The sequence below is a fragment of the Chanos chanos genome, chromosome 13, assembly GCF_902362185.1.
Source record: "Chanos chanos chromosome 13, fChaCha1.1, whole genome shotgun sequence".
NCBI lineage: Eukaryota > Metazoa > Chordata > Actinopteri > Gonorynchiformes > Chanidae > Chanos > Chanos chanos.
The window spans coordinates 16,409,544-16,432,854 of record NC_044507.1 but is presented as its reverse complement, the minus strand read 5'-3'; the positions used below and the strand labels follow the sequence as shown (position 1 = coordinate 16,432,854).

At 39.6% G+C, this 23,311-nt stretch overlaps 2 protein-coding genes across 2 annotated transcripts; one reads left to right on the top strand and one right to left on the bottom strand.

Annotated features, from left to right (window-relative positions):
- Positions 1-5,320: 5,320 nt before the first annotated feature.
- tmed1a (transmembrane p24 trafficking protein 1a) lies at positions 5,321-8,764 on the bottom strand. The gene is made up of 4 exons (XM_030790513.1): positions 8,530-8,764; positions 7,153-7,250; positions 6,149-6,338; positions 5,321-5,930 (listed from the first exon to the last, which is right to left on the bottom strand). Exons 1-4 carry the CDS (start codon positions 8,716-8,718, stop codon positions 5,712-5,714), a joined length of 696 nt encoding a protein of 231 aa, XP_030646373.1. The 5' UTR covers positions 8,719-8,764; the 3' UTR covers positions 5,321-5,711.
- Positions 8,765-10,409: 1,645 nt separating this feature from the next.
- Positions 10,410-15,179, top strand: tnfsf14 (TNF superfamily member 14). Its single transcript, XM_030789713.1, has 4 exons — positions 10,410-10,436; positions 12,532-12,760; positions 14,436-14,501; positions 14,785-15,179. Exons 1-4 carry the CDS (start codon positions 10,410-10,412, stop codon positions 15,177-15,179), a joined length of 717 nt encoding a protein of 238 aa, XP_030645573.1.
- Positions 15,180-23,311: the final 8,132 nt, after the last annotated feature.

Below are 23,311 nucleotides of genomic sequence, written 5' to 3'. Positions count from 1 at the left end.
GCTTTGAAACGTGTGCCGCTTCTGTAAGGTGATGTATCAGCAGTGAGGGGGGCTATTACAGGATAGCTGTAATAAAGCAGACCACCCTCAACGCACTCACCATTTGTGGCTGATGAGCTTAATATAAAACCAACTCCCTGTAATATACACATTTAATCTGTCATTTTTTTTTTCTTGGAATTCTAACTGAAGTTGTATTGAAAACAGCCTACCATTGTTAGCATTACTGTCATATTGTTCTCTATATGTGTTTTTTTCCCCTCTTTTTAATTAATTTGATTGTTACCTAGTAATCCAGTACACTACTTTGACACACCCAGTCTACCTAGTGGAGTGAAGCACAGGCCAATCAGAGTTTAGTTAAGGTATAGACTTGACCGTGATTGGCTGTTACTGAGCATTTGTTAAAGGTCCTGTCTGCACTACAATTTTTAAATCCAAAACGACGCCCAAAACTCTTTTGAGAGCATGAGTGTGAGCATATGCCTCCTGAGAAGAAGTAGGAAACCAACGTAAAAAGCATACGACTAAACCCAGTCCTTAGCTCAGTCTTAGGAACACACTTTTTCATTGGTATACACAGCCTCAGATCCATCTGTGTGCTCTAACTGATCCCTCTTAAAGAACACTTAAATATTTTGCTTTAGGACTGGGTGCCATGTGACATGCATGCAATTTTATAAATCTGTGTAGAAAGAAAAAATTTGATGTCCAAAGCACGGAAACCACTCAGGATGGGGCAAGACCCATCTGCATTCTGCAAGATTGCGTCTCAGGTTTTTTAAGGAAAAAAAAAAAAAAAGAAAAGAAAGAAAAACAGAGTTCCGCTTTAGAATCCTGGTCCAGGAGTAGAAGTAGAATTTCCGCTAGTGTAGAATTCTGGTCTAGATTACGTAACGTCATTGAAGTGACAGGGTGTCAGATTGTCTGTGTTTTTGCATTTAGGGCCAGAGCAGGTGACTGGAATGAGTTGGGAATCAATTGAATAAAGACAGAGCAGCGTGCGTCATAAAGAGAGAGACGCGGGGAAGGGGGTGAAGATGGAGCGAGACTTGAAGTTAAAATCCTGAGGAAGCAGGCTGTCTCGCCTATTTGTTATTGGTTTTTTTTTTTTTTTTTTTTTTTGGTTTTTTATTGCGTGCGCGAAACACGCTGAAAATATAAGAACAGGGTTACAGAAACCGCTACGCGTAGGTGTGCGCGGGGAGAAGAGAGGTTGTTTCGATATAGGAATACAAACGCAATTTGACAGTCTGTAGCCGAACCGCCAAAAGAAAGGAACTAAGATGACACGAGAAAACTAAGAAGCATGACGTCTATTCATGTAGTCATCATACAGCTAGAAGCACTAACAGTCATTTTTCATGGTGTTTGGGTTGTAGGGAAACAGAGATACAATCTCTTAATGTGTTATTTATAATTTGGGCATTTATCACGAATGGGTTTTTGTTTTTGTTTTTGTTTTTGTTCCCCCCTCAGTAATATGGGCTGTGTTGCTGTGCAGTCACTCTGTCTTGAGGGAAAGTTTGGGTGAAACTGCGGGGTTTCAGTAGATGAGTCTGTCGTTCTCGTTATTTTTATTTTTTTTTTTGTATCTCCTCAGCTCGTGTAGAAGTCCCAGTAAAACTCTCTCTCCTGTCCTCTCTGTAATGCTTACCAGGGAATAATGACACTCTGAGAGCACAAAGTGCTCACAGATGTAAAAAAAAAAAAAAAAAAAAAAGTGGCACTCGAAACCTTGTGATTCTTTAATGAATATGATTTGGTTGCAGTATGAGGATCTTCTGACGTTTGGTTTTATTTGATGAGCTCAAGGGGTGTGTTGGGGTGTGTTGGGGTGTGGGGCGGGGTGATGGTTGATTAATATCAGTGAAGGTATCTGGGGTTTTTTTTGTTTTTTTTTCTTGGATTTTGATTATGACTTAAGTGGTTGAGTGAAACAGGAAGAGGGACTGCTTTTTTGTCACGTGCACATCCTGTCTAGAGAGCCCGTTTGTAAATAATCCACAGCTTAGCGTAGCACTGTTAATTACCATGCTAACACTGCAGCCCCAGTGCGGACTACATTTGAACTAAATGAGAAATTAAGTACTCTAACTGGAGCTGTCTTGACCACAGGCTCTCTAGACAAAATCACTTTCCCCTCAACCCTGTTAAAGAGTGTGGTTACAGCAATACTGATTCATCTTTGTCATCTCCAGAATCTGCTCTGACACCTTGCTCACACTCTGGAACACACTTGTGTGGAAATGTTGTCTCATTCAACGTTTTTTTTTTTGTTGTTGTTTTTTTTGTTTCTTTTTTGAAGCCACTTGACCTTTAATTATTTTTTCCCCACCTCCTTGTCTCCTTGGCTCAAAGGAAACACGCTGTTCTCACACTGTGACCATGCTCTTCATACCCCATTGAACCCCCCCCCCCCCCCCCCCCCCCCCAATAGCGTTTAGGGTTGTGGTGAATCTGTCCCTCTCCTTCGTTTCCTCTCCCTAGTCTCTCTGTATTTCTGATCTTGTGGGTATGGTGGAGGAATTAGGACCTGCATAGTTGAACTTTTTTTTTTTTTTTTAAATAAATGTATTCTTTTGAAATCAGAAATCTTTTGTCAAGTGCCTCTGTAGCTAGAAATGCACTTCAAACACAAAGAAATGGTCAGAATTGGAACAATGAGCTAATAAAGAGGTGTTGTACACAATAAAGGGCCTTGCTATGGTGGTTGGTGTTTCCTTGTGTCATGTGTGGTTCCCTTTTCTCTCTCTCTCTCTTTTGTCTTTCTCCTCTTATCCCTCACGATTTATTTACCACTCCCAGCATGCCCCTCTTCCCTGTCCTTTTGGATAGACATTAAAAAAAAATGCTACCACAAACAATGCTGTCACCACTGCTTTCGTTCCTTCTGACAAATGAAGAACCAGAACTTTGAGCTCTCTGATGTCAGTTATTCCTGTTCTGTAACTGAACAAACCGTACATTCTTGTCCCGGTATGGTGACTGTGATGCAACGATGACCGACAACTAGGGAAGGCAGTTACAGAGTTTACTTATGATTAAAAAAAAAAAAAAAAACAGGGCCTGTTTTTGAGGGACTTTCCCAGTAGTTTGAAACCATGGTTTGCATTGTCCGTGCTCGTGACATTTCTGTGTCATCGCCACACCACCATGTTAGTGCTTTATCAGCGTGTTAGTGAGTGGCATCGTCTGACAGACCAAACCAGTTCCTTGTGGGGTTAATTTTCTGAGGGTGTACAGGTAGCTGTAAACACGTTTTGTTTGGCGAGAGTTTACAGTAAAGACGAAAAAGTGCTAATGATATTTACTGTTGCCAAAACGTGGCGTCCCAGGGGTAGACGCGTGTACTGTAATTGAAGCTACAGTGTACTGACTTTTAGGATCACTTCAGGGTTTTTTAATTTAATGTTTCTCCAAAGCTCCCATATGACAACATGATATTGCCTTAATCTGCGGTGGGAAAAACCTCCCTCTCATTGTACTGTACTTTCTTTGAAATAGCATCGATGAGTAACTGTGTAAGATGTGTGGCCGTTGCCATTGGCGAATGAGTCACGTCGTAAATATCACGCGTGTGGATGTCAGCAAATGCTCACGTGTTTTCTATCGTTTTCGTTACGGTTGTTCCTGAACAGACGCCCCGCTCCTCGTCGGAACCAGTGGTGAACACACCGCAAAGGAAGGCTATCCTGGACCATCGACTGCGGCTCTCTGAGGACCGGATCCGCGAAGAACTTCTCAACCCCCGTCCTCCCTGGTTACACAGCAGAATGTTTCAGTTCCACTTTTTAATGAGGGGAGAACGTGGAGCAGATGAAATATAAATGAGTTCACCGGGCCTTTAACCGCCTAATGGTAGCTCATCAGGGCCAATATCCTTTTATCAATAAGGAAATGTTTGAAATGTATATATAAAAATTATTTAGAATTACGTAGAACAAACACAAGAAAAATTCTGGCAAGCTGCAAAGTGATGCCGGAAAGTCCCACTCCAGTCATACAAGTGTTGAAGCACCACCACCGTTTCTTAACTCAAGTTTCTCTCAATTCAAGAATGAACTTGTCTTGCCAGCAACCTATAAAAATTCCCGTGCCAAAGAAAAAAACTTATTTAAGGGACATGATTAAGACTACACTGTGACATACAAGAGATACCTAACAATAGAGCAATACATTACCTCTTAAAGGGTTTTCATGGGGAAAATAGGAATGAATCTGGTGGAAGGTTAGCTAAATATTGGCCTCAAATATAATTTTCCTCTTCAAAAACAGGCAGCTGTTCTATACTTTGAACATATAGTTCAGTATATTGGCACAACTGCCTTAGCTGTTGCTTTTTGTTGTTGTTGTTGTTGTTGTTTTTTGTGAGAGCTTTGTGCTCTATGGGACACTGTGCATAGATTTTAAGTGGAAAGAATAAGGGTTCACAAGAACCTTAAGGACATTTACCTTGGCATACAGTTACAGCATGCACTATCACTGACACCTCACTGTACAGCCAACACACTGATGCCACTATCACTGACGCCACACTGTACAGCCAACACACTGATGCAACTATTAAAGTGTTGCAGAAATATAGGACTATTCGGAATTATGTAAATAAAAAAAAACAGGCTAATACTATCAAAGGTGTGATGAATGAAGGGACTAGAACACATGACCATACAACGATAGTATTGTTGGACTTAAACATTTAATTCAGTTTCTTAATATGCATCACTGCCATTTGAAAAACACATTCTTTAGGATCTGTGTGCAAGACGAATATGCTTCATTGAACTGAGACCAGCTATGCAACAAAGTAACAACACGACTTACAGGGTGGCATACAGGACAAGAAAGGCATAAAAGAAAAAAAAAACATTGCGTAACTGAATATGTTTTAATGTTACAGGTTCTGTATAGCTTGATCAGAACAGTTAACATCCTGTATCCATAAATAAAAAGCAGCTCAGATGTAAAAATAATATATTATTTCTGATCACATTTACTCTTTCATGGCTTTATTTATGAGGCTCCCTTTTGTTACACTCCAAACATGTACAATATGACGTCAATAAAACCAAGGCGTGAAGAAACAGAAGATTAAAAACACCCAGATCTCTTAGGGTTTTTAATGTGTAAAGTTTTTATTGAAATAAATGTGTCAGTGAAACAACAGAAGCATGTATTTCAATTACAATTTTATTTAATCCAACTTCCATAAAGAACTTTTTTTCATCACAGTTTTAAAAATACAAGTTTTTACAAAAAAAAATATATTACACCCCAAAATTCAAGTATAAGTTGCATTGATAATCAGTGTTTTTCTAAAACATCAAAGGCACTCACATATAAAATTCAGTAGTGACAACCATTTGCAAAGGTCATACAAACATAAATTTAAAAAAAAAAAAAAGATTGGTAGGGGTTTCCTAATAAGCACTCCTCTTTGGTATTCTTACATTGCAAAGCAAATTTGGCAAGTACTCCATCACTCTCTTTTTCCAGTTTCTTTTCCTGTCTTACTAACTCTGCTTCTTTTTTACTTCTTCATCTCACTTGGTTACCGACCATCAGAACACCAAACTGACCCCCACTGATTCCGTTCTTTCTAACATACTGTAGTTCTTTAAACATACTTTTTCACTGTTAAATTTGTAGTGCACGTAGGGTACCAACTTCCAGCTCTCCGTCTAAATGTTTCCATCACCATACGAAGGTTAAGTATGAACCTTCCTCTTGTCATCGAAGAGGCGACGCAACGTGTAGACCTGAGTGAGGGCGACGGTCACCATGATCAGCAGGCTGACGCTGGACCAGAAAGAGACCCGCCAAAGGTTATCCTCCAGCAGGTAGCGGTCCCGCGCCTCGAAGGCACGCAGCGCAGACTGGACCTGACGGGTACGTTCAAGGTTCCTGCGCAGCGTGTCCAACATCTCCTACGGGAAAAAAAAAAAAAAGAAATGGAGAGACAGCGAGAGAATAAGAGACTGAGCTGATGCAGTGAACAAATAGTACTCAAGAAAAGACCATTGCTGCAGTGAAATGAGAGGATGAAAAGGACTTTAGACTATGGATTACAATGGGGCTGGAATAAAAACATTTGGGGGAAAAAAAGCAGAATCATTTGAGATTGAGATGATGGTGTGTCTCTTACCCTGAGGTCTTCTAGTTTATACTCCAGCATGCTCTCTGGCTGTACTAAGTCTGCCCAATCATCTTCCTCCTCTTCACCTTCTCCAATCTGTGTGTCCATTATTACTTCTACAAACACCATTTTCTCTGAGAATTTACTGAAGCTGTTGTCAAAGCAGATCCTGTAATCTCCCTCCTCTGTGGGGTCAATCCTAGGGATTGGATAAAGCTGCTCAGTTTAAAACAGTAACGGTGTCAGTTCAGGACAGGATTTTGGTAAAAATCAAACACAGAATATTCTGGTACTGTCCAACAGTACTGAGTTGAATAAATCAGGGTTGTTGTTGTTTTAAGTGCTGTAACAAACATTCTGTTATGATTGTGACAAACCCTCAAGAAGGAAAAAAAAGTGTGTTAAAGAGCTACCTATGTAAATTAATAATCAAAGTGAAATGACTGCTGACTCAAGTTCCACAGTTTTTGGACCCAGGGTTTTGTTATTGCTTTGTCTTGGTCTATTTATACTCATTTACTTCACCTCAAAAAAAAAAAAAAAAAAATTCACTACCCATAATCCCTTGGACAGTTATGATTGTTAGTTGCAGTTATGTTTAAGTGTGACTCATTCCCCTAGCTTGGTTAATCTGAAAGGAAAGGTGGTCAACTTCAAAGGCCAACTTACCAGACATACATTTTTTTTTCTTAAGATGAATAGCACATATTACAGGTAACCCATTATTTAACTGTGACATTGTTGATTTGATTCAGAAGACCACAAACTGAAGTGATATTAATGAATTACTCTGAGTCAGTTAACACTGATAATCAGTGGTGAACACTTGCAAATGTCAAACTGCTACTGCAACCTAAATGCAAATGAATCAGTCTTTGACAAAAGAGCCTCTTCCAAATTCTCTGACATTGTGTAGATAAGAATGGAGGTGAAGAAGTGTAACAGTTAGAACTTTGATCGCAGCATAACTTTGCAAGCGTGCGGTTTACTGCTCAGGAAGTACGCAAACTTACATGTGGATGCCGTCGGACTTCCTGAAGTCAGAGACTAGCCTGAAACCCTGAGGGGAGATGATGGTAAAGCCCACGTCCAACCCTGAGCCGGCAATCACCTACAACAGGAAACACAACATCATCGACTGAGAAAGACACAAGGCAGGCGACAGACACGTAAAAGTAACACATTTCAATCGCACAAGCCAGCCCTCCTGTTAACACGTATGAATAAATCAAACATAAACTCATGAATTAACCTTATTAACCAAATGCCATGCCCTATGGAGCAGCATACGGCCAGCAGTTCATCTGAGTAAGCTTTATAAGGTCTTCTCATTTCCATAATCAAATTTCATCTGTTATCAATATATCTTCCCATTCTTCCTGGCTTACTGGGTCTACAATTTATACCCCAATCCAAGAGAAACTAGTGTGATTGCTATTTGAGAGATAATGAGTCAGAGAGACACTATGAAGTGCAGGTTAACACTGTGTTATCCTCTGGTCCACAGTGACAAGACCCTTTGGTCCTGTCAGCTGTTCTGCCTCTGGCCCAGGGTGTTTAAAGAGGCATTGGCAGGCTCCACAAATGGCCCCTAACAATGTGACTTTACAACAGCTAACACAAACATGCGATGCAAGAACCATGTTTGGAGACGACGGCTTATGGATGTGATCTGGGAAGATAAAGGTAATTCTAACACGTATCAAATCATGATCAGCTGCTGTTAAATGACGACACATGCACAAAAAGACAGCCCACATAGTTCCTGATATTGAGCCATTGTCTTTCTCTGTAAATAGTAGAGAACATTTCGCGGATGATCATATGCGCCTACTTCTGCGTCATATCATCACTTTCAACCGCAATGTGGCAAGAAACCAGTAGTCTGCCAGTACAGGATAAGGAATACATACGATTCACACATGCGCGAACTACTGATAGCGGTGTAGCTCCATGCTTACCCTTCCCCTTAATCCTACTGCACCTGTATGAGTAATAACACGAAAATCTCCGCATGATTTAAACGGTCTTCGTCTCAAACTGCCCTTTAACCACCCAAACCACCCCCTCCCGCTCTAAGGGACATCGGGAAGGAGCATTCGGAAAACTTTTCTTTCTCCAAATGCATGTCTTAGTCATCGGTTTCCACTCATCGTGGGTATGTGAATGCAAATGATTTTGGATCACCAAAGTTCCCTCCTTTGTTCTGTCACTTATGATATATACATGGGACGGTCTGTATAGTAATTCTTACAATTCAATTACTGACAAAACCGAAAGAAGCAACAGGAATCAACTTTGATCTCTCACTCTCACTCTCCCTCTCTCATACACACATCCAGAGAAGTTTTATTTCATATAAAGCTGCACACACCAACGTGTATTTTCACCTGGTATTCAACTTCCATGCTGCCGTTTTTCGTAGCTGTTTGGAAAAAACACTCCGTTGCTGCAGCAGGTAGGAGAAAAGTAAATTCGCTGTCCTGGCTCTTTCCCAAACCGACAACTAAATCCACGGAGAGTACGCAAAACGTCACCAAACATCGTTCAAAATAATCTATACCAAATTTAGGCCTCATTGCTGTATATCAAAGAGCTGAAATTAAGTGAGCGTTTTAAATTGCTGCCATTAAGAGAGGGCAAGGTATGATCTAGGTGTTTCTTCACGGTAGGCGGTATCAAACGCACTTGCCATTGGCACAGGTTTGTAGTCGTCTGCACCACGAGGACCTTCGCGACAGCGACGAACCAATCAAAAGGCACAATGTTTCCTTGTGGTTTATTGATGTAATATCTTACCGAAGACAGCTTTTAATTTTAAAAGACGTTATCTGTTGAGTTGACCCTTGCGACTGATAGGTCTTGCAAAAAAACAAAAAACAAAAAACTGAATATATATAGAGACAGGTTTGACCAAATGCAGGTTCAGACAGGTTCGACCAAATGCGACATATACATCTTCTGTTGAATGTAATTTCACATTAGAAGATACCAAAACTCGGAATGGGGAGATTAGTACTGTTTATTTGGTCTGTATCCTTTTTTTTGTTTGTTTGTTTATTATAAAATCCGAATCACAAATGCCTTTGCATATTGTTCAAAGTCTATGAAATCGTGTCTGTACTGGGGACTGAACTGAGTGTGGGATTTCATATTAATGTATGGATCTTGGGTGCAATTTTTTTAACAGTAGTTTGAATTTATGCTGCATTTTCAGTCACATTAGTTTGGAGAAGCTGCCTCTTTGCTCCTCCTTCCATTTACTCTGGTTGTCATAAAACTCCAGAGATATAAACGGCTGTGACGAACCAGCTGGAATGTAGTGCCCGTTAGCTATTTTGCTCTGTCCTTATCCGGGCCAGTGTTCATGAGGGAGAATAAGATATTTAGAGTTTTGGAGTTGGGTCCGTGCACTCTTAAGACCTGTGAGCTTCGTAGCGTTTTCCCCTGTCACCACACAATCATCTTGCCATCTTGTCATCTTGCTCATTGTGATACAGGGAACACACACCCACACACACACATTTGTGTCAGTGAGCAGAACAACACAGAGCCAAGCAGAGTGCATTTCCTCTGATGTAGATCTGGTATGGGAAACGTTGGCGACCTGGAGCATCTGGGTTTTTTTGTTGTTCTTGTGTTTTTTGGGGTTTTTTTTTTTTGAGGAAATCACTGTTGTTACCGAAGACCAATCCGGATCCCAATAACTGAATATGATATGTATTTTGGGGCCCTACCCATGATCTGTGGACCTCATTACGTTCCCCCAATTGTTCAACACCCTGCCTATTTGCAACTGAGCTGCAGTGAAACATTCAACCCTACTACATCTACTACATCCTCACAAATCTGCTATACTGGGCCTGTGTAATCATGAAATGAATACATTAAGTATGGATCCAAGTATTAAAACAAAATATAATCCCCCCCGTGTGATTTTGCATGCCGCAATCAAATCTGACATGAAGTATTTTTTTCATCTTACACTTTTCCTGTAGGAGAACTGAAACCCATCTACAAACAGGTTTGCATTAGCAAAGCTCATTTACTGTCAGAATATTCAAAAATCTGATTTTCCTGAGACATTCCCTTTCATCAGAGGTGTACATTTGCAAAAAATAAATAAATAAATGGATAAATAAATAAAAATCAACTGCTTTCCTGTGGCCTGTTCCCTCATTATTTCACAACAAATTAAGCAGATAAAAGGCCTGGAGTTGATTCCAAGTGTTGAATTTGCATTGGGTGGCTGTTCATGAGAACTCTCAATATGCAGTCCAAAGAGGTGTCAATGCAAGTGAAGGAGGCCATCATTAGGCTGAAAAAAACCCAAAACAAACCTATCAGAAAGATAGCAGAAACTTTAGGACTGGCCAAAACAACAATTTGGTACATTCCTAAAAAGAAAGAATGCACTGGTGAGCTCAGCAACACTAAAAGCCCTGGAAGACCACGGAATACAACTAAAGTGGATGATTGCAGAATTCCTTCCTTGGTGAAGGAAAAACCGCTTCACAACACCAAGCCAAGTCAAGAACACTCTTGAGGAGGTAGGCGTATCATTGTCAAATTCTACAATTAAGAGACGCCTTCATGAGCCTAAATACAGAGGGTTTACCAGAAGGTGTAAACCACTGGTAACACTCAGGCCAGATTAGACTTTGCCACAAAACATCGAAAAAAAAGCCTGGTCAGTTCTGGAACAAGATTCTTTGAACACATGAAACCAAGTTTAACTTGTACCAGAATGATGGGAAGAGAACAGCATGGAGAAGGACGGCTTATTATCCAAAGCACACCACATCATCTGTCAAACATGGTGGAGACAGTGTTATGGCAGGGGCATAGTTGGCTGCCAATGGACCTGGGTCACTGGTGTTTACTGATGATGTGACCGCTGATAGAAGTAGCAGGATGAACTCTGAAGTGTATAGGGCTACACTATCTGCCCAGATTCAGCCAAATGCTGCAAAACCGATAGGGTGGCGCTTCACAGTCGAGGTAGATAATGACCCAAAACATATTGCAAAAGCAACCCATGAGCTTCTCAAGGCAAAGAAATGAAATATTCTTCGATAGACGGGTCAGTCACCTGACCTCAACCCAATCGAGCATGCTTTTCATTTACTGAGCACAAAACTGAAGGCAGAAAGACCCACAAACAAGCAGCGACTGAGGGCGGCTGCAGGAAAGGCCTGGGGAAAGCATCTCAAGGGAGGAAACATTCGGTGATGTCCATGGGTTCCAGACTTCAGGCAGTCCTTGACTGCAAAGGATTTTTATCCAAGTATTAAAAATAATCCTTATATTTATAATTGTTAGTTTGTCCAATTACTTTTGAGCTTCTGAAAATGAAGGGACTATGTATAAAAATGGTTGTAATTCCTAAACAGTTAATTGCGATTTGTTAAACCCCTTGAATTAAAGCTGACAGTCTACACTCCAATCACATCTTAATTTCAAATTCATTGTGGTGGTGTACAGAGGCAAAATTACAAAAATCGTCACTGTCCAAATAATTATGGACCTGACTGTATCTCCCTCTCTTTGTTTCAGTCTTGCTCTTAAAACTGTAAGGTTTGTGTTTTCCGGTCTAATACAGTGCAACAGCGTGGTAAATGTGTGATTGCACTGATCACGTTTAGATTGAACAGGAAAGATGCACCGCTGATGATAGAATAAATCAGTAAAAAGTCATAAAAGCTTTATTCTCTTGAGGATTGCCTTAAGAAACCAAAAAGGAAAAAGAAAAAGAAAAAAAACGAAACTCGTCTTTCACACTTTCCACACACATGGCTTTTGAACATTTTAGGCCACTAAAGGGCTGTGGAAAAGAAAAAGAGACCTAAGTTAGAGGAAGCGTCAATAGTGACAAATGAGGGGCGGGGTGTGAAGGAGATTGCCTGAGTCGTCTTGTGGTGGGCTTGCAATGCAAAGTGCATGGTCATTTGAGCTTTCAGGTGCACACGTGAAGCGACTTTATGTCTTACTTCTATTTTTTCTAAATACTTTCACAAACTGAACTAAACAGCTGTTCAAAGGGAACAACAACAAAAAAAGATATCTCTTTTTTTCTGGAATCAGTGACTGGTGTGTTTAATTTTTTTTGTTTTGTTTTGTTTTTTGTTTTTTGTTTTCTGACGAAAGATTACCTTTTGCTGTAAAACCAGCAGTTGAAACCAGTTCACTTTTTCTCCCCCCACACGTGTGAGACCTGAATTTAACCCTCCACCTACCAGATCTTCGGTTGGGAGATTACACTCATATCCAGACTGGGTCTCTCTTTCTCACTCTCTCTATCACGCTTCAAATCTTCGGGTGCTGCTTTCTCTTCTTGGGAACACCGAATCTGAAATCATATCCGCTTCTGTTGTCGCTCTTGCTTCGAAAAGGAGAATTTGCTGAACATGGCTCAGAGTGGTATCCAATATCCCAATCTGTATGTCGTGGACAGTCAAGCAATGCCTCCACCGTTGCCCCCTAAACCGGTCCTGCGTCGCCGAAGGTCCGCAACTCAGACGCTCCTGTATGTGCTGGTAATTCTGGCCCTGTGTGGCTTGCTTGTGGAAGGATGTTTCATTTACCATCTTTACAGAAATACCAAAACAACTGAAGAAGTAAGTACCCATGTCTCCTTTCTTTATCTCTCCCGATCACAGCTGTCTTCTGCTACTTACTATGTCTCACTTTTTTTCTCTCACATCATCCTTATGTCTCACACACTCTTCTCTTTTAACAGTCTAACATACGTGCTTTAGAGTGATATAGATGGCATGCTGTTCTCCTTTTTTCTGTGTAAATTTGATGTTCTCTCAGCCACAGAGACCCCGGTTCTTTTGCAATACATAGGGGTTTTTTTCTGTCTCTAGTGCACAGGAACATTATTTAAACTATCTGTGCCTCTCACTGATCTATTTCAGGTCTCTGGTTGTTAGTTCCGTTGTACAACAGTTTCCTTGTTGTGTGTGGAGCAGACATATATGTTGACACATACAAAACGTATACACAGCTTACTATATGATTTTTATCTACAGCTTGCATTAACCACCTGACAAGCATTATCTTCGTTTAACACAACTTGACAGACATTTATTTGTTTGTCTGTTTGTTTTTATTTGTTTATCTGTTATCTGTTTGGGGTTTTTTGTTTGTTTGTTTTTATATTTCCTCTTATATTTGTATTTTTTTGCATGACCAGTTAGCAGTCTACCTGAAGTAAAGTTTAAATTACATATACTGACATTTAAATTATGGATTAAGCAGAAATCACAAAATTTCAAGTTTTGTTTTATGGTGTTCTCTGATGCTAAAGTCAAGGACAGGCCATTCTGAGCAGGAGTTCCCTTTCTCATAGACTACTGTTAGCATTCCATGATGTGACATGGAGTGAGAGAATGGCAGGAGTATTCTCAGATTCCATCTGTCTGTGACAGGAAGCCCACCTTTACAGAACCACCTGCTCAGCAGTCTGTTGCAAAAGACTGACCAGCAGACCCTGAAACTGAAATGCAATGTGGTTTTACATAGACTAGGGAGATGAATTAGAGCCAGAGATCTAATTACCAGAAACGTGGCCTAGTTCACCTTCCTGTATCACAGTGAAAAAAAAAACAACCTCAACCAGTGATAGAAACCAGTAAAATGTGCAATGAGGGCAGAGACCTTGTTTATCAGTTGCTCTGCCATCTGAATCTGAATGCAACCTGTAGCAATGATTTCGACAGTGCTGTGTGTGGCGGCATCTAAAGATCGTGTAAAGATACGATGAGATATGACACTTAAAATAAAAGGCATCAGATCAGACAAAGGCATTAAATAGGAATGGATTATGCGGTGCAAATTGGCACATTTATAGAGGAAGTTGAGGACAATCTATGTATGCTTTATTAAGCTTCTGTTTGAAATGAAACTCATCATCTTCACACCCCTGCAACTGTCTACCTCATTGGCTCGCTTTGCTTGTTTAACAGTTGAAAACCTTTACTGATATATTCCCATCATAACCAGTTCTTTCCTTCTCTCCCTATTCGGTTGCAGCCCCCCCCTCAACCAGACAAACAAGGTATGGGATGCCAGATATTGCACTTTTCATTTTGGGACACTTGTATAATTTATTGAAGTACCAGTTGGGGCCTTTTTAGGCAAATTTGGAATATTTTGGATGGTTGTGTCAGAAATCCTATTATTTCTCACTGTTAATACAAAATTTGTTTACACCTCTTGTAATAACATTAAAAAATCATACAGACCTTCTAATGAAATTGTTTTCTTTAATCAATATTAATTACATCAACAGTACAACACAGTACACCGAGACCAAACCCTACTGTGAAACCTCCAAAGCCGATGGCACATCTGTCAGGTGAGGTTCTGCATGTTTTAATCTTACATTCCGACCGCCACTGGTAACATGCATTTCTGCAGAAAGGAAAGAGGGTGTTTGTCCAAAAGTTGACTGAAGTTCAATGTTTGTCTGAAAGTTGAGTCGAGTGTGGATCATGTCACATGATGAAAATTTTTCAAAAATCAACACTTTTAATATGTATTCAGCTGTAGGGAAAACGATTTGTGTGTCTGTTGTCATACATTTTGCAACAAATACCGAATGTTTCTTGTCTTTGTGTTTTTTTTTTTCTACCATCAAGCTGGAGCTTACTCTCCTCTTGAAACCGGAGTGATGATGTGGGACGATCAAGGACAAACCGTCCTTTACAAGATGGAACTTGAGAAAGAAAAGGGACAGCTGATCGTTCAGAAAGAAGGTTATTACTCCATCTATTCAAAGGTCTGCTACAGTGAAGACGGCATCAGGTTCACACATTCTGTGGTCCAAGCCACGAAACGGTACGGAGAGATGGAGCTCTTGCGCTCTCGGACGTATCAGTCCAAAAGTCACAGGAAACTCGGTTTGTCAAACAGTTACTTGGCTGGAGTTTTCCATCTTTTCAAGGACGATGCCATTTTTGTAAAAGTGTCAAACCATACTCTTGTCAGACGGTCGGATGCTGCGGAGAACTTCTTTGGTGCATATATGCATTAGGCGGAATCAGTTTTTTGATACGCTACCCTTGGGCTTAGTAACCGAACTGACTTAAAACCACCGGTGGTCAGGGTTATATTAATTTTCCCAAATACCCACCTTTTGGGTGACTGATTCCCAAATTCTCCAAAGAACGGCAAATTCTTTTTTACTGGTCTCCAAATGAAGTACACAGAGTGAAGAGTAAAACATACCAGGATATCTATCTTCTTAAAATAAGCCTCCTAATAAATTAATATAGCATTGGGTGTACTCATAGAATAGAGTACGTTTGAGTTGGCCTCTGCATCGCCCCTTCATTTTTACGCACGTTGACGCGGTTCATTAAAGGGTATATTTAAAAATGTTAAATCTCTGTTTAATTTTGACCATTTTACTGCGTCATGGTGCTGGGTCACGTTTCGGGCATTGCACTAGTGCCATAATGTTTGCTCCACAGTTGTGGGCCTGCACTAAAAACTAACACATATTGTGTTCATTTGGGGGAAAAAAAAGAATGTTGAATGTTTTTGAATGTTAAAATGTTCGAACTTCTCCCAAAATCTCAGGGCAGTGTTTTTGCATTATGGATCCATTCAATGTTTTTACCGTTTTTTAATTGAATTTTTGTAACTGTTTTCTTCTTTGTAGCTCACTCATAAACAAACCTTGTCGTTGTGATCGTTCAGATAAACTGCAACCTTTTGGTTTGACTTTTACTGTCGGCCACAACCTATGCGCGGTTTCTGGCACGTAAACCGCCTCTGTCTTTGCACGCTGGTGTCCTGTACTGCTCTCCCCAACTTCTGATTCACACCTCATGTCTTCAGCCTCGGTCTTCCTCTCTGTTCAGTCCATAGTCTTCGTTTAAGACGGCGAAGACCTTATGCTGTGTTGTAAGGATACATTCAAATTCATAAACTGTTGCTCTCCCACCTATTTCTAATTACAAACTGACCTTTTGCTTTACCGTGAAAAGGCAGCTTTGCTGCGTTCAGTCTGTTTCCTTTCATCTGAGTGCGGTTCTAAGAAGCGTCTTTTTCAGTTCACCCACGCTCTTGCCCTGGACCTAATGGTGTGCATGTATATTTGTAAACTGAAGAGGAAATGGGGGTGGGGGGAAGAGATGAGCCACAGGTACGCGCGAGAACCTGTTTAGCTGACTCAGATCTCTCTTTCTCTCTTTGCGATCGAGAACCGTTTGATAACTAGCTTTCTGTAAAGTTCCAACCAAAATGCAAATGAAAGATAAAAAAGAAGTATATGTATATATAGATATGATACTTAACAGTGTTAGTGTTTTATATAAAGCCTGTTTTAATTTTCTAACTCATAGATTTGCAATACTCATTGTAAAGTCTCTCAAAAAAAATCACCAGAGGCATTAGACACAGTGCAGTAGGTGTGACATCATGTAGTATGTAGTATGTAGATCTGTATTTTTGGAATACACTCTGGGGTTTAAGGGTATTTGAATACACACTGTGGCTTAATGGAATTAAATATACCTGGGCGCTGGGGTCATATGTATTTTGAGTGAGAGCTGAGACTGACAGAATACAGAATAGGTAAGTTAAAGTTGAATTTATGGTGAGAATTAGGTGACATTTTGATCAGGGAAATCTACCAACCCAACAGTCCCTCCTCGCCAATGTACAGCCTGTGTTTTCATTATTATTATTATTATTGTTATTATTATTATTATTGTTATTGTTATTGTTATTACTATTACTATGATTATTTTAACTGAATTTAATATATACTTTCAATTTCTATCGGTTGTATCTGTGATTGTACAAGTGTATTCTGCTAAATTATGTGCTGAATGTTGTAATTCCTGTTTTTGATGCTGAATGTCTACCATGTGCAAAATTCCAATAAAAATACACGTATCTTGAAAGAAAAACTGTTATACAGTTATTCTGGAAATATGCAATGCAACATAGATTGGTTAACATAGTATTTGATGTGTGTGTGTGTGTGTGTGTCTGTGTGCATGAGAGAGAGAGGGGGGTGAAAGGAAAAAAGAGAAACATGTGAGGAGAAAAAGAAAGAGAAAGAAAGTATGAGAAAGAGAAAGAGAATTTATATATTCAAATGTACACATGAGTCATCGGTCCGACCTCTGGGCTATATGGTCTGTAATAGCTCTATCTTCATATAACACATGACGTGGGAGGGGGAGTGGAAAGCTGAGATCAATGAGACGTTCACACCCTTCACATTTGGCTGGAAATTCCTGCTGTGTCATTCGGTTAGTGTTACTCGTGGCCACAGGAACCAGTATTGCTCTTATGGCCAAAAACAGCATTACAAATGGATGCCACATTAGCGGTCTGTTACACAACAAGTTAAAAAAAAAAGAAGAAGAAGAAGGTTTTATCTGTTTCATAATATAATAACCAACATTAATTCAATAAGTAGCTTTAAAAAAATTTAACTACGGTCAAAGTGTTTACTGAAGTAAGCGATAAACTGAAGTCCATAATAATCCACCTCTTCCTGTATGACGTCAGAACACTCTGAAAGCAGTTTCGGGAATTCACATTTATCTGTCGTAATCATGAGATCGGATGACCAAACTAAGTAAATATTCTGATAATATTTGTATCTGGTGGTCTGTTTTGTATTATGTGCAGTGGTGGTCGTTTTGGGAGAAAAAGAGACGTGAGCGTGCATTTGCGACGCGAAATTGGTTGTCGGCCACATAGTGAAATACCGCCTTCTGGTGTTAAAATATGGAAATTCATTCTACATAAAAACACATTTTATTTATATTTCCCCAGTATTTCATCTCTGCAGTGTACTGACAAAACATACAATACACGGACCATTTTCGTTTCTGTATCTTTTTTGTTTTAGTTTCTTTTCAGTTCATTGAATATTCACAATTTATTTATTTATTATGCTTCAATTTTAATAAGAAGCATATAGGATATTTTCTAATGAATAAAACCAAAAACTGTTTGGTCAACAGAGGTCTGTGCTTAGTTCACAAGTTAGAGAAAGAGTGAATCTTCAGTTTATGGGCAAGACAAAGAACATAACCATTTTCCCAGAGAAAGGGTTAGCATTTCCTATTGCAGCGTTGCATTATATGTTCCATTCACAAGGCATTCAAATTAGCATCTTTCAATTTCATTTTTCATCACCAGTGACAGAGAGAGGAGGTGGAGAGGGGTGTCTGCGTGAGAGAGTGGGGGAGGTACTTAGACAATGATAGGTACGAGAGGAGAGCCACAAAATGAAACCTGGGGAAAACGTCTGAGATCAAATTAAAGTCTGAGAGAAAGTTCTTCAAGAGGCCGATTCATCTGATTTCTACGTCAGTGTGAGCACCACGCAACACGCTCTGGGTGATACGCTCAATAAACGCTCGGATGTGCTCCCCCTACCACCCCCAGTGCTCACGTTACCTCTTCCCCATCTGGTGGTGGAAAAGCAGCTGAAGCAGCAGCAGCATCTCAGAGTGGGAGGCATCAAACATCATGGCTATACCCAACTCGTCACAGCTAACAACAGCCTAATACAAGAATAAGAAGTGATTCTTTTATTCCGACACGCAGAACAGAAACACGAAAAACAGCCAAAACACCCACTGTGATGGAAAACTGGAATTTGATTTGAGATAAGTGGGTGCCCTCACTAATGCCTGTACACAGATAATCTGTCACCATGCGTGTGGTCTTAACCCAGATATCATTTTACGGTTAGTTTCCAGTAGTATTGGAGTGAAACTTATCAGGTTTTTGCGTCACAACCAAATAATGAGGACGCGCTTAAGCCAGGGCTGCAGCCTCTGGTAAAACTCAGTTTATGAGAGACAAGTTTACGGTCAGCCTTAGGCAAACCTGAGGTGAGTGACATAATAATTAATGACATTGCAAAAACTCTGCAAACCGTTTCTCTGGGACTGACAGATGTGTGTGTGAGGTAAAGTGCTACTCATCTCTGAGAGAAGAATGAAGGGACTCCCTCAGAAACTTTCCATTTGAAATTTTTTTTTCTCATCGATGACAGAGGAACACAGGGGCTCCCTTGAGAGCTTTTGAATTAGAGGGGTTTCCTCGAAAGCTTTGATATGAAAACAGTTTTCTGAGTGATGATGTAATGTGGGGGATGTAAACATTTCACTCCCTGATGGTCTTTCGTTTTCTGTTCATTCTTGGGGTCTTATGTTTGAGTCACACACACACACACACACACACACACACACACACACACGCGCGCGCGCGCACAAATTGTGGTTCCATTATTCACAGCTGTAGTAGAACTCATATGGAAATCTAACAGTCAGATCTGCATCTACAACTACACCCCCATTAGGATAGTCAGCAGTTTAATTGTGAAGCGATTGTTTTTTTCAGAGGCCTAGATAACCAGAAATATTAAAATATCAGCAGTTTTATTTTTATTTTTTTTGTTCAATTGGCCTGTTTCTATGACATTAGTCAGTTTTCTCTTGTTCTGAGAATTGTGGGTCATGATTCATGGTTGTGTGGCTGATACCATCTATATTTGCAAGAATACCTCAGGGTTTGTTGCTCAAGCATGAAGAAAAAGACTATCTGCAGTCAGTGAAAAAGAGATTACACTCATCCTAGAAAAGACAGTGTTAAAATTTAGGTTTAGCTGCATTTTAAGATAGACAGCAAGGCAAACACACACATTCCGCAACTGGGTTACTGAAGAATCATAGATGATACATGCTCCGAAGATCAGTTTATGTTGTTATATAAGAAATGTTTTATTATAATGGTTAGATGCATTTAGAGAAAGTACAATTAGATTAGGATTATTTAACATATTTACTGTAATAAACCCACATTAAATTAAATACACAGAGATCAAAAATATAAATATGTACAAACATAAATAAGACTAGAGTTTAGGAAACTCAGACAGTGAAATTGTATGTTTAAGTAAACACTTATGATATCAAAGTCTTTTTTACTGTTTTTCTTTTTTTCCATTTTTTAAACTTGGTCTTACATTACATAATTCAGGAAAACAGCATCTCAAACTTCATACCTTCTTGTGCTTTTTTTTTCTAGCTTCATTTGTTCAGTCTGTAAACTCTTTTAAGGTTACTGTTGAGTTCAGTTAGCGACCTGATCTCAATGTAGACTAAAACACATTCAAACGTCATAGCTATAACTGTACATTTAACAAAACGTTTTCAACTTTAAGGCAGATACATACACAATCACAAAACTAAAATGAATTCCATTTGAAACTCACATAAACAATTTCCAGATGGCAGTAATGCAACCCAGTTGCACATCAGCCTAAGTTATGAATAAAAAAAAAACAAACTTCTGTATGGAGTGAAAGCGGGACGGTCCTCATGGTCTGTTTTGATCAACGATTCATAAATGTCCATAAATAAACAGTGCAAGATCAAAATAAGACCTCTCCTTCGCATATCGCACCACGTCACAGGAAACAAAGCTGGGCACTTAAACATTTAGATGTAACTATCTTTTATTTCCGATGTTTGAAACAGGATAGCGTCTCTTTCGCCACAAGAGGTTTCAGATGTTCTTTCGAAAGAACAAAGCGTTAATTGGAGTGAGTAGTGGAGGGTTTTCCCCATATTCCTCTCTAATGTCTTAATCCCACACGCGCTACAGTTCGATGATACCCATGAATGTCAAAGTCTCCTGGCGATTGATTTTAGCCTCAGGTACGATGGTGACCTTGCAAGATGATGATGATGATAGCTGAAGAGCTTTTCCTATGAAACCAGTGGTGTTTTGTGAGGCACCAATCTTGGCTTCCATAACACTATCGTTGTTACATTTCACCGTCACTGTGTGCGTGTCTTCATTGCTATGTAGCAGCGTCACCTTGACGTATATGAAATACATGCCATCCCTCGGAATATGCAGGCCTCTTTGTTGGTTATCGTTGTTTTGTCTCCACTGGATAACCGTGGATTTAGTGAAGTCTACAACAAAGCAAAGTGGTAATCATAGACAACGTTCATTCAATTGTACTGAAATACATTTTGAAATCCATTCAAACTTTATTTAAACAATTATTTTAATAATGGTTTATGTACTCTGCCTGATGACTTAAGTAGGTGAAACTCATTTCATTTTCTGGCTGCCATTTCTCAGGAAAGAGAAGGTGCAACGAGTTAAGATTTTTGATCATTCAGAATCACTGTGGCACTGAACTGTAAGCTGACTGAATGCAATATGTTGTTTAGTCTTATTTCATTTCAGCCCCATAACCCTGAAAGAACAGCATCCGGTCTCGGGATGTCCTTACACCCATAACCCCCCCCTCCCCTTTTTGTCCTCATCCCCACATCTGTTGTGTGTAAAAAAGGGTGAGGGTGATGTGACTAACATTCCCATACTAGCCCATTCATTAGCCTATGCCCCATCCAAAAAATCAGCTTTTGTCCTGTTCATTCACCCTCTGAGTAACTCACGCTCAGTCAGTCTGTCAGTCTGCTTTGAACAGTGTGCTGTAACCAATCAGTGTCATATATTTTCAGTTATAGCTATTGCTAAACTGATTAAAAATAACTTATGAATTCATCTTGGGTGTTTAATGAAATAATGTGATAATTGTGGGTGAAATAAGGAAAAAGATTATCTTACTGTATTGCAGTGCTAATCTGATTTTTTTGTGGTTGTCAGAGAAGCTTAATTTATCTGCGTCCTGTGGAATCAACAAACATAATCATTATGATCATTTTCACACACACATTTTAGTCCATCAACAATGGAAACACCCTATCTGGATTTGAGTATATTAATTATGTAGCTGACCACTTCCTACATGGTTATTTCTTTCTTACTCAAAGCCTACTCTCTCTCGCTCTCTCTCTCACACACACACACACACACACACACACACACCAAAAGGTTCGTGTTATCAAAGTCAGTAAAAGACAGGTAGTAGGTGGAGTGAAATTTTCCCTCTTGCTGAAATGATGTCACACACTCTTTGTGGTGAAGTGACGTCCTCTACAGATGGATTGTTTAATAGACGAGTGAGTAAAAGTGTGAAAAGGTGTACGTGTACAAGGAAAGATAATGGTTTCAGAGCACACACCTAACCTTGCAGGATGGTTACCATCGTTTACAGGTGTTACTCTAGGACAAACCCACTTGGCATTCTGATTCTTGATAATAATCTCGTGTTAGATGTACTGGATTTGAAGATTCTCCGGAAAGAGATACATTTGGCGTGTGGTTAAATGAAACCAGGATTAAATCTCTTGATCGGTTAGGTCTGTATTGCTACAATTCCCACAACTCTGACCTCAGAGTTTTCTTGTTTCAGCCTGTTTTGCGGTAAGCCTGAGCATGTTCAGACTTGTTTTGTGATCTGTCAGGTTTTGATTTGTTTCAGAGAAAGTCTATATGAAACTAAGTCATCATACAGACAAAACCTCAGAAACCTTTTTTTTTTTTTTTTTAATTATTCTTAATTGTTTTAAAGTGTTCTTTTGGTACAGTTTCTGTCCTCTCTGACAAAAAAAAAAAAAAGAGCATGCACGAGTTTAATATTCTGAGGACTCAAAATGGGGCTGAATTAGTGAGGAGAAGCATTTGGAAACATATCAGTGGTTTGAGGGTTCATTAATAGTTTGATAAACAGTCAGACAGCCCCCACCCACATATTGTGGATGGAGATTGTGCTGCAACTTTGGTTAAAGGTGTCTTCTCCCACATGCTATGACCGTGTCTAACCTGCTGACTGTATTAAGCCACGAACGAAACCTCACACCGCTCATGCCCTCACTAACACTGAACTGCTCAGCTGTTCAAGGTTGCCAGCATGATATCAGGCAAATTTGTTAAATTTGTCAAGCTCTTTAATGAATATTTTCAAGTGGGACTGAAATATATCTCAGTAGTGTTTTTAAAAAAACTATATATAGTACTCCTGCAAATTACTTGAAAATACAATTCCAGAGCAAAGACAGTCCATGAACAACACTGACAAATACAGTTAAGTCGTGGACAGTTCTAAACACACAACACCAATAGACACACTAAAGTCATAGACATTTTTAATCACACAACACTGACAGACACACTAAAGTCATGGACAGTTCTAAACACACAACACCAATAGACACGCTAAAGTCATAGACATTTTTAATCACACAACACTGACAGACACACTAA

Excerpts from the sequence above, each read along its gene's own strand:
- tnfsf14 (XM_030789713.1), top strand. The coding sequence starts at position 10,410 with ATGCAGTCCAAAGAGGTGTCAATGCAA. Across the intron at positions 10,437-12,531 it reads CCAAAGAGGTGTCAATGCAA|GAGAATTTGCTGAACATGGC; the intron begins GTGAAGGAGGCC and ends TGCTTCGAAAAG. Across the intron at positions 14,502-14,784 it reads GCCGATGGCACATCTGTCAG|CTGGAGCTTACTCTCCTCTT; the intron begins GTGAGGTTCTGC and ends TCTACCATCAAG.
- tmed1a (XM_030790513.1), bottom strand. The coding sequence starts at position 8,718 with ATGAGGCCTAAATTTGGTATAGATTATTTTGAACGATGTTTGGTGACG. Across the intron at positions 6,339-7,152 it reads AAGTCCGACGGCATCCACAT|GATTGACCCCACAGAGGAGG; the intron begins GTAAGTTTGCGT and ends TCCAATCCCTAG. Across the intron at positions 5,931-6,148 it reads ATAAACTAGAAGACCTCAGG|GAGATGTTGGACACGCTGCG; the intron begins GTAAGAGACACA and ends TTTTTCCCGTAG.